Below are 11,400 nucleotides of genomic sequence, written 5' to 3' on the forward strand. Positions count from 1 at the left end.
GTGAATATATTGCGTAAGGTGTGAGAGACTTCAATTTGTGTAGATTCCTTACAAACAAGAATATACTATAAGGAAGATAACCGTGATATTCAAGTTTGATCTCTGGATCTCATGAGAGGGGTTGAGTGCAACCTTCGTCCATTGAGACACCAAAATATGGAGGTAGGCCTTCGACCGAACACAGGATTTTGTTCTACTTTCTTTCATTGCGATTTTGTTCTTTCTAGCTTTCTGCTTCACTTTCAATATTGCTCTAGTTTCAATACACATCTTGTGAGAGCAAGTAAGCAAAAAAATCCACCTTCTATTCTTAATTGAACTTGGTTTTAGATTTCACTAACTTCATTTGTAGACCAAGTTTATTGTTTTTAGTTAAGGTTTTATAGAATCACCTATTCACCCCTCACATTAATATTGTGTCTCTTTTATTTGCCATGTCAGTTTGAGTACAAATTTTCAAATTATTGACCAAATCCAAATGATCATGCAATGCACCAAACTTTTCTAAATGGCTCCGATGCATCCGTTTTAGTTCCTATCGGACAAGCCCTCAACGGACCAGCCAAAAACAATCTCGTATCTTAAGACCGGCCTGATTTTATGGCGCTGGACCAACTAAATGGGCTTTAGATGCTGTTTAGATCTGATAGGTCGTGGCGGAGACGAAGAAGAGAACCGAAGAAGGTTCCCTCACTTCCCTTGCCTCGACGCGCCCAACCACGCCACGAAGCCACGCGCCCGCCGGCGGCTCACCTTTCCCGTCCCTTCACCTTCCCCTTCCCCTTCTCCGTTCGGTGAAACTGCGGGAGACCCTCGCGGCTTCCCCACCTCGACCTCCAAACTCTAACCACAGACGCATCGAAAACCCTCGGTGCCCGGCCGATGGGGAGGAGGAAGGAGCGCCGCCTGGCTGCCATGGCCGCGGCGGGCCGCAGGGTCAAGCTGGACCTCTTCCTCGATCTCCCCCCCGGTAAGTACCGCCGCCGCCCGGTTTGGTTCGATGTGGTTGTGTTTAATCGCTATGTGCCCTAGCTTTTTTTTTGACATGTTTTGAGATTTGCTATCGATCTTTGGTCGCTCGCCCTAATTGTCAAGCTTGAATCTTAGGCTTTCTTCGGTGGATCGTGTAAAATAGGGAAGCGGCACTGTCATCTGTTTGGCACTGTCATCTGTTCCCTAGTACCCCGCAAATAGGTTTGTCCGGTCTTCTGAATCACACAGCTCGATTTAGGGTAAATATGATTCATCGAACTTATCCTGATAAGTCATTGGGTTGGTCTTTATCACCAGATACTGCTTGGACTTGCCACTTTTGTGTGCCCCATAACTTTTTCGTGTCACGTTTTTGCTACTTCGTTTGAACGTGCACCAAGCCTGTTACAATTTCAGTGATATAGCGAGAAATACAGTCGTCACAGTTTCAGCCCCTTTCACCGCAAATCTATTACAATTCATAATTAAATTCTCTACTATTTTGGGAGGCTGTGTCACGTGAATGACCAAACCACCCAAATCTACAGACCCAAAGAACAAAATAGCTTTAGTGGCATACCCTTTCGGTGTACCATCAAGGTTACTAAACGACACAACGATGAAACACCCATGGTGGAGTTCTGACTTTTAAACGTTTTAAACGAAGTTTAAACGTAGTTGAAAACAACATAGGAAAATTTCAATATATCATAACTTCAAATGTTACCTTCAGTGTGGTGTGTATGTTCAGAACTTTAAATAGTTTAGCAAGTGAGCAACACAAACTTCAAATGTTGTTGCATATAGGCACATACCTTCAGTGTGATGTGTATGTTCAGAACTTTAAATGGTTTAGCAAGTAAGCAACACAGCGTGTGCAGTGTGGTGTTGCATATAGGCATATACCAGCAAGCGAGCAGCAACCAACAGACAGAGGCGTGTTGTCCACTGTCAACAGATATAGAGGGCACCGGTTCTGACGAGCACCACTAGACACTGTTGGCCGTCCTCCAGAGCACCAGACGCTGCGGAGTGCGGATGCTGGAGCGGTGGCGCAGCAGTGGTTGGAGGACGGGGAGACTAACAGACGGGGCACGACGGACGGGAGGACGGCCTGGACTTGGAGCGGCAGCCTGGATCCTAGAGTGGCGGCGCGGACATGAGGACAGGGCACAGCAGACGGGAGTGCACGGCGGCCGGCGGACTGGAATGGTGACGGTCGCGTGCGTGCTGGCGACAGTGTGTGGCGGCGGCTGGAGAGCGTGATACCGCAGGAGCTGAGAGAAGGCTGCGGTAGGCGTGGGTTCTTAACTGGGCTGGGCCCAATTCGATGGTTGGGCAGGAGTAAAACGAGAAAAATGTGACACATAATGTATATCCAGCATTTAAAGTACAAAACGTGGCGTTTAAACGCCAGAAAAACGACGTTTTACATTAGATTGTAAAACGTTTCAGCGTTTAAACACTGTCAACGTTTTGTAGTTTAAACGTCGTTTTAATAACATTGTGTACCATATTGATTAGTAACCTTCTTTTGAGACATACTTCCTATCTTCCAAACTATAGGACAGTTTGGCTTTTATAGATACATTATTTTTGCTATGTATCTAGACATAGTGTACATCTAAGTGCATAGCAAAAACTTCGTATCTAGAAAATCCAAAATATCTTATAATTTGGAACGGAGAGAGTAATAAGTAACAAACACACTGATGGAATGCCACAATGGCCCTATGTTTGAATGTTTAAATCATATTTTGAAGTATCTTTGACTTGGGAACTAGGACAATGGAAGTAACCGAACATGCATGTTGAAGCATACCTCACCTTGCCTGTATTTTGGGGGTTTGGGCCAGAGAGTGGTTGTGCTGGTGGAGCTAGGGGAATAGATGGGTTTTGGGTGGGTGTAGATCTAATTAAGTAATTATGCACATTGCACAACCAACTAGTCTCCTCTATCAACGAAGCAATAAAAATGGAAGCAAATATTACCCACATGCCAATTGCCAATTAGGGTAACAGAAAAAAAAACTGATGATGGGTTCTATGAAGGATGATTAATGCAACTGTTTGCATCAGCTGCTTCTGATTGTAGGGGTTTTACGGTTAGATATCTTCTTTTATATGTGTCATTACATGGGTGACAAGAAACTACACATTCTTGTAATAGTAGACACTGAATATTAATGAGATTCAGGTAAATTGGCAGTGACCTGTTGGCATGGAGCGAATAAACTGACTCTTGATACTGTAACATGCAGGGGAGGCATCACATAATGATGGAATAGGAGGTGAAAACCGTGACCAACAGACTGTGGTTCCCACTTCATCTTCAGGTGGGTTTCATCAATTTCCTTCCAAGGGATATGTAAAGAAGACATACCTATGGATTATTGAACATAAATATGGTGGAAATTTGGATTTGTGTACAAGCTTGTATTCCTCCGCAAATCTGGTTCTGAGATACATGTAGGGTTGCTGGCCTGCAAGGAACATTGAGTAAATTCTACTGAGCTGCCACTGTCAAAACTGAGTGAATGCCTATGGGCAATTTCTCATTTGGCAGCATCTAAGCATGGGGATTTCTGGATGTGATTGTTCCCTCCTCGGTTCGTATGTCTCTTTCTTTGTATGTAGCTTCTAACCTGGTCTTATTTATGGCCAGTTTTCTGTTAACTTTACGTTAATAATTTTAACAATACAGTATTCTATTTAGTTTTTACAACACCATTGATTTCATTATGTATGCTTGAGAAAAGAGCTTCACTGTATTTTGCCACACCACAAAACCCTTTTTATTTCTGAAGATTTCATGTAATTTTAATTTCAGATAAAAAGGAGAATCCTCTAGCATTGCTTGGGCAATATAGTGATGATGAAGAGGAAAATGAGGAAACAACAGATCAACCCACTGATGAAGCTAAGAGGAGTCCTGGAGATGCTAGTGCTAAGGTAATTCCATATTCCTACTCTGTCCTGTCGGTCAAACAGGTTGAACCTTCTTGGCTAAACATAGAAACCTAGTCTAGTATTGTACTATATGTACCAAATATGCCAAAGTTGGTTTGTGTGCAGTGTTAGCCGTCGGCTTGTAACCAGTGTTTCTGGAGTGTGGAGTTTATCTATGGTTGTTATACTTCTTAGTTAGTTGTAACTTGTTTTAAGTAGTTTTATTTAGGGAGTTTTCCTAGCTGGCTGAACCCTTTGTGTTCAGAGGTGATGGCTTTTGCTTCTATTTCTGTGTCGCTGTAGTTCAAACCTAACGCTTGCAATTTTGTTGCTTCGTGGTAATGAAATTTGGCTCTACCATTATGGAAAAGTATACTCCAAAGCTAGTGAAAGTGTTTATTGGCTGAAGTTTCTAACAATGTGGCCTTAAATGTAATGAGTTTACTTTTGTTAATTAATAAATTTTCTTATTTTATATTGGTCAGACCATAACTGTGCTTCACACAATGTATTTTGTTCATCTTCTTTGTAAAATGTAATTGCATCTATCTTCTGTTAGAGCCTTAGATGACATCATTGCAGCTAAGCAACATTTTCTCACTTTTTTGCCATCTTTTTGGTTCTTGTAATGATATATTTTGCTTATTTCAGTTATCTAGTCCGTGTGTGGATACAGCTGGTAATAATGGCGTGGCAAGAACTGAACCATCGGTTTCTGTCGGTGATCAACAAGAAGCACCTCAAGCTGGTGATATTAAGAACTATACCCAAAGTGTTACAGAAAACACTATTGCTCCCGAGCCAATTCTACAAGACGAGAATGTGAAATCAACTGAATCTGTTCCTGATTCATCTGGCATGCAAATTGTTGGTGAAGTCGGTGGAAATTGGAGAGCAATAATGCATGAACAGAGTAATCAATGTTATTACTGGAACACTGTTACTGGAGAAACGTCTTGGGACATACCAAATGGATTAGCTTCAGGAGCTGCGACTGCATCTGTTCCTTCTGATGTGGGCTATTCAATAGAAGCTCAAGCCCATGTTCTTCCTCACAGCACACTTGAAGCGTACCCAAGTGACATGTCTGTCGGGAATGGCACATCAACTTTTGCTAATTTTGGAATGGCATGTGGAAGTGCACAGGTTACTCAAGATGCTTACGCTTATGCTGCTCCTATCGCCAGTCATGAGCCTATGGACATTGATCCCTTGTATCTTGCAAAATATGGTGATGATTTGCTGCAAAGATTGAACCTGTTGGAAAGGTGATTTTATTTTCTTTAGTCATATCTTTTGTTACTTTGCATGCATTATTGTTCTTAGAGTGCAGAAAACTAATGAGTTATTATCATTGTAGGCTCTGTGGCTTGAATGAAGGTCTTGAATTGATAAGGAGAGAAATCGGGATACGGATATCAGACTGCAATGCACTTTCATCGTATGGGTCTTCTTTGCTCCCGTTGTGGATGCATGCTGAGGTGCACCTTAAGCAACTAGACTCTTCCATTTCTAGGATGGAAATGAGCTACCATGCAGATACAGAACATAGGAATTCTAAGACAGAGGTTGTTGAACACAATGCACCTGATGGAGCTGACCTGACAACACCCTCCAATGGTGAGGCTTTGAAATCTGAGGTTAGTCCTGGGATTACTATCGATGAAAATGTGGAGATTGATAAGCCAACTTCGATATTATCTGCTCAGGATTCACAAGGTAGGGATATTGCAGCAGTTCCTCCAAAAGTTGAATCTGACAATGACCAAGATATGGATGTGGAAATGGAAGTTGATGAAGATAACGTCGAAGAGCAGGCACATTGCAGTTCTGTACCTAAAAAGGAGCATCCTCCATCAGAACAGTTGAGTTCAACTAATTTGCCATCATTTGAAGATCCTACACCTGAGGATAATTCTGTCCCTCCGCCTCCACCAGAAGAGGAATGGATTCCACCTCCACCACCTGAAAATGAACCAGCTCCTCCAGACCCTCCAAAAGAGCCAGCTGCATCATATGTTCAGGTGGATGCCATTCCTCAGCCATATATCGCTCAAGAAAATGTTGGGTATACAATTTCAGGAATGGAGTACTATGGTATTGTAGGTACAGAAGGTACAAATGCCAATTACTATATGCAAGTGAGTGAGCCTCATGTCCTTCAAGCACAACAGCATTCTTATTATGCACCAGTATCTGGGAGTGGCGTATCTGTTTCTGTTGATGGCACATCTATTGCCCCAGAATCTTATTATACCCATCCTTCAGTCACTATGGCTGCCAGCGCAGTAGCAGCTGAACATTCTGTATACTATGCTTCATCAATCTCTGCCATTTCTAGCAGCGCAGCAGATATCAAAACAAGCTCAGCTTCTCTTGTTTCTGCAAATAGCAATTCAGATCTCAAAGGTCCTGATAAACTTATATCCAATGATGCGAGTATTGTACCTTTGACCCAAGCTGTAGTAGCAACATCAGGCGCAGGAACGCCATCTGTCCTGGGAAGTTCTACACAGCCTTCTAGCAGTACTAAAAATCTGACCAAAGGTAATCCTATTTTGGATTTAATTATTTGGACAATTTATCTTACCCTCATCATATTGTTTGATCTTTTGTGCTGTTCTGTAGTTACTCGTAACAAGAAGCGGGCTGTTGGTATTACCTCGTCTCTGAGGTCTAATAAGAAAGTTTCAAGTTTGGTGGATAAGGTTGCTCTCTACAACAGATCTCTGTTGCATATTGGTGCAAATATTTAGGACCTGTTTGGGATTGCTTCACCAACTCCACCGTTGAGCAGCTTCACAAAAAACCTGGAGTTTCTGGGTGCTCTCATGTTTTCATAGAGCAGAGTTTATGTCGCAGCACCTGTTTAGCTGAAAAAGCATAGTTGAAATACGTGGAACGGAGCAGTCCCAAACGGGCGCTTAGTGGTGACTTGTGCCTGAAATTTACAATTTTTTAGCATGTTCCTGTATAATCATGGAATGAACAAATCCTAGTTTCTTACTCTTGATTTGAGATGTGGTCTCAAGTCTCAACTATCTAAGAATCCAGTGTAAAATATCAAGGGTTTAACACCATGGTATATTTTGCAAGATTCCCTATGTATCATGTCAAGAAGAAATAGTGGACTCTGCGTCTTAACCGTCTGTTTCCTTGTCATTTTTGGTTCATGGTAACCATTTTCTAGTTTATTTTATGAGTCTGCTTTCGTGGTAAGGTTTAAATTAAGGTCAGTAGTGATGTGTAAATAATTGTTGCCCTAGCAACATCACTTGCTGAATCAGCCTGTTTTGCTTTTCTTCTAACAGTGGAAAGCTGCAAAAGAGGAACTTCGCAACGAAGAGGAAGAGGAGCCTGAAAGTGCTCTGGAGGCATTAGAAAGGAAGCGGCAAAAGGAAATAGAGGTAAATTGCTCTTTACCTATCTTTAAGGCCTGGTGCAGTGGTGAGAGCTGTCCCACTGAGTCACCAGGTCCCTGGTTTGAAGCAGCCTTTCCGTATCTGTGGGGAAAGGCTTGACTTGGTTTATCTTCGCTAAACCCCACTCATGTGGGAGCCTTTGGCACTGGGTCTGCCCCTGCTTTTTTTTTACCTCCCATTAAAGCATGCATGCAAAAAAATCTCAGATCTCTGAATTTAAATTGCGCCCCATTTGATACAGGAATGGCGGAAACAACAGATAGCTAGTGGAGAAGCTCAGGAAAATGCCAATTTTATTCCTGTTCGTGGTGATTGGTACTCTTTCTTTCCCTTATGATGGTTGGTTTTAATAGATAGATACAAAATTTACCACAAATTTTCTGGCATTTGTCATGGTTATGGCCAGTTTTGTTCCTCTTTCTCACCATTTCACTCACTGATATCCTATTTGCTTAAAAGTAGTCAAACATTCTTTTTTGGCCTGATTTTTTTAGAAACAGAGAACTCCCTGCATCAAAAACTTGTGTTACAAGGAAATGTTCTAACTAGTTCAAGTACCTATCTTTCTCGTCAATGTGGATTTTTTTATCACTCTGCCATGCCTAATAGTTTTTTGAATACTGTGCATATGTTTGTTCTGTATTTTGAAGTAGATTTTCCCTTGCATCAAATGATTTGCATGTTTTGTAAGAGTATAAAAAAGAAGCAACATCCTTTTTCTATATGTTCTCTGCATGGCAACACCGATGCTAAGTGGTTCGAGTCCATACAAAACACCTCTTGGCAAGGTTTTCAAGTCGGTAAGTCGAGTCGAGTCGACAAGGTACCGACTTGGTGACTAGTCGATAAGTCAGTTGACTAGTCGTCGACTTGCCAATATAGTGGCTGTTTTGCCTATGTAATGGCTTCATATAGACAATATATCAATTATATATGAAGAAAGAGGATGTTTTACCTTTTTTGAAGTCTGAAATTGAACGAAACTGAAATAAACAGCAAGTCTTACCTCATTTGAAGCCTCAAACTGAACCAAATCAGCCACGTAAGTGATAAGTCATAAACTCACAAGTCATAACAGCCATATAGTTCAAATTGGAAAACAAATAGCAAGAAAATATAGTTCAAACTTGAAAGGAAATAAACTCCATTAGATAGATAAGCTGCTGCTGCAGAGGAGGGGCTGGCGGCGGGCAGGGCGACGTTTAGACGGTAGAGGGACTAGAGGCGGCTGTTGGAGGTAGGGTTTGTGGTGTGTAATGGGCCTTTGTGCTGTTTGGGCCGAATTAGGGACAAGTCGGCCGACTAGTTCGACCAAGTCGACGACTAGTCGACTAATATATTCCAGTCGCTGGCAAGTCGACCGACTTGCCAGAAAAGTCGAGCTGGCCTCCCAAGTCGGCCTCCCATGACCGACTGGACGGATAGTCGACGACTTGAAATCAGGGCCTCTTGGAAAGCTTTTAGGTTGCTGATAGCTGAAAGACGACCAGTTCAGTGCAAGCTTCTTGAAACTTAAGGGAATATATTAGTTTAGTATTTTCTTATTATGGTATACCCTTAGAGCATCTCCAAGAGACTAGCTAAATAACTCGCTAAGCCACATTTTGGCTACTCAATAGCAAAATAACTCTCCAACAGATTAGCTATCTGACTCGTCAAGCTATCCGGCTCTTCAAATTGACTCTCTCACTAGCCAAATTTGGCTAGCCACCTGACTAGCCAAACTAGATAGATAGTCTGTTGGAGTGAGATGCTACATATAGAGTGTAATCTTTATGAAAAGTTAAATAGATAGTCAAATATAGAGCTAAAAATGAGGAGTCTCTTGGAGATGCTCTTAAGGGCGTGCTTGCATTGTAGGTATTCTCATTTGAAGGCTCTGTGATTTAGTTAAAATTTGAACTAAAAGTCTAGAACCCAATACTCCCCACACCGAGAGAAGTGCTGCTCATGCATTAAGCGTTTAATGCCATGTTTAGTGTACATTCTTCAGGTTACATTAAGGAACTCCCATTTTTAGCTACATTTAATAATAGGCTGTCTGATAACATATGAGGATAGCTGAGAACCTTGGTATTCTAAAGCTGAACATCATGAATGGCTATATGGTTTCTTGTATGGATTTTACTGGGTAGCTGTAGCGATGATTGTTTGAATCTTTGCAGGCGTGACCGTGTCAAACGCAAAAGGGCTCAAGCAAAAAATGAGTCAAAAGATGACATTGTTGCTGCATCTTTAGGTAGTTCCGAACAGCATAAAGGACCTCCTGATCTAGCAGAGCTCTCCAAGGATCTTCCTACTGGTTGGCAGGTAAGTATTCTAGATTGTAGCATATCGGATGCTAACATACTGAGCTGTGCTTAAAGTTACATACATAGAATCAGAGGTAGCTTCCTCTTCAGCATCCAAGAATTCGATATCTATTGCAACTGATACAAAGAAGTGAACCACGAAACATTGGTCATTAGTGTATCCTCTATTCCTGTAGAGTGTACTGTAAAAACCTTGTTTATCTGCCATGCCATTGTTACAAAGTCCTTAGCACTGCGTACTTGCATTATTCTATTTGTGCAGGCATACTTGGATGAGTATACTAAGCAAGTCTATTATGGGAACAACCTCACGTCAGAGACGTCCTGGGAGCGGCCAACAAAATGAAAATCTACAGCCTTGTGCGGTCACGAACAGTAGGATAAGGGCATGTTTGTTTGGAATTCTAATGTGTTCGGATTATATAATCCAATATATTTTGAACTACTTAGGCTCTGTTTATTTCCCTTCTAGATTATATAAGCTGAATTATGGTGAAAGGTTAAGAGGGTAAAATAACACATTGGGATCATAAATAAACTAAAATAAGCTACTCAATACTAGCTTATTTCAGCTTATTTATGGTCCTACAGTGATATTTTATCCTCCTACCCTTTTTATTATAATCCAACTTATATAATCGAGTAAACAAACGTACACTTAGTTCAAAAATATTGAATTATATAATCTGGCCAGATTATAATCTCAAACAAGCATGTCTTAATTTAACCATGTAGATGGTGCTGTACAATGGGCAGATCAATTTTGTTGTAGATATCTCCTGGAGTTTTAAAAGAACGAACAGAAGTGCCAAGGATGTTTAGAGAATGAAAACGGAAAGTGAAGTTCTTATAATGAATTAATGATGCTCAGTTTCTAGTTTTCTATCTTCGTGCTACGAGAAGCTCCAACATGATCTATTTTGATGATTGGAGAGCACATAGTCACTCAAATTTCTTTCATAGTTTTCATTTCTAGGGCTCTTATTATTCGTTTGTAAGAAATAATTGGTGATGTAGTTTGTAAGGAATAAGGTGATGTTCTTCCTCAAGCTTTCATTTTTAGAGCTCTTGATAATGATAAGGACCTTGTACGTGTTTTATTTGACCTAACAAGCCATTTTACATAGGTTGGTGTACTATCTTCATTTTTTTAAAGATTGGTAGCGTGATTCCTCAATAAGGTAATGTAGTTTGTACGGCTATATGCAGTAGATTGTGTAAAATACAATAGGGGAGATTGTATTATTTATAAAGTAAAATTTAAAATAGGGGATAAAATAGGATACCTGACAGATAGTCTAAGGAATAAGGTAAGGATGGATCAATATATTTTTATTTCATAACCAAGAAACGTTGGGAGTCGAACCACGATGAATTAACGTATTTCTCAAACCAAGCATAGGTTATTTTTGATCGAGTGGTCCCCTGTAGATCGAGCAGTGATGCTTGACCTTGTCTCTATTTGCGATCAACTTACTAGGCCCTTGAAAACATGTCTTCGGTTGGTTTTAGTAATTAATTATAATAATAAAAGATTAAAAGATTATGGTGACTAATGTATATTTTGTAGCTATATGGTATGACAAGTTACATTGATATAGAAAAATGAGCTTAAGGGCTAGTTTGGGAACACCGTTTTTCCTCGGGATTCCAATTTTCCCAAGGGAAAATAAACTAATTTCACTTGGGAAAATTGGAATCCCTTGGAAAAACGTTGTTCCCAAACTAGCTCTAAAAGGTTTTCA

General features: G+C 40.8%; 1 protein-coding gene across 4 annotated transcripts; it reads left to right on the forward strand.

Annotated features, from left to right (window-relative positions):
- Positions 1–555: 555 nt before the first annotated feature.
- LOC100279861 (WW domain-containing protein) lies at positions 556–10,755 on the forward strand. 4 transcript variants are annotated; one of them, XM_023300977.2, is made up of 10 exons: positions 556–970; positions 3,234–3,585; positions 3,803–3,924; positions 4,573–5,189; positions 5,282–6,468; positions 6,550–6,629; positions 7,233–7,328; positions 7,585–7,658; positions 9,509–9,653; positions 9,918–10,755. In XM_023300977.2, the coding sequence occupies exons 4-10, from the start codon at positions 4,780–4,782 to the stop codon at positions 9,999–10,001; spliced, it is 2,076 nt and encodes a 691-aa protein (XP_023156745.1). In that variant the 5' UTR covers positions 556–970; positions 3,234–3,585; positions 3,803–3,924; positions 4,573–4,779; the 3' UTR covers positions 10,002–10,755. The 4 variants fall into 4 exon arrangements, with proteins under 4 accessions (XP_023156745.1, XP_008658490.1, NP_001146286.1 ...); XM_008660268.3 differs by having other exon boundaries at positions 3,234–3,308; NM_001152814.1 differs by having other exon boundaries at positions 658–970; positions 3,234–3,581; positions 9,918–10,099.
- The last annotated feature ends 645 nt before the right edge of the window (positions 10,756–11,400 follow it).

Source organism: Zea mays, chromosome 9, assembly GCF_902167145.1.
Source record: "Zea mays cultivar B73 chromosome 9, Zm-B73-REFERENCE-NAM-5.0, whole genome shotgun sequence".
NCBI classification, from domain to species: domain Eukaryota; kingdom Viridiplantae; phylum Streptophyta; class Magnoliopsida; order Poales; family Poaceae; genus Zea; species Zea mays.

Coding starts and splice junctions, on each gene's coding strand:
- LOC100279861 (XM_008660268.3), top strand. CDS start 883: ATGGGGAGGAGGAAGGAGCGCCGCCTGGCTGCCATGGCCGCGGCGGGC. Junction 3,925..4,572: donor CTGGAGATGCTAGTGCTAAG/GTAATTCCATAT, acceptor TGCTTATTTCAG/TTATCTAGTCCGTGTGTGGA. Junction 7,659..9,508: donor ATTCCTGTTCGTGGTGATTG/GTACTCTTTCTT, acceptor GAATCTTTGCAG/GCGTGACCGTGTCAAACGCA.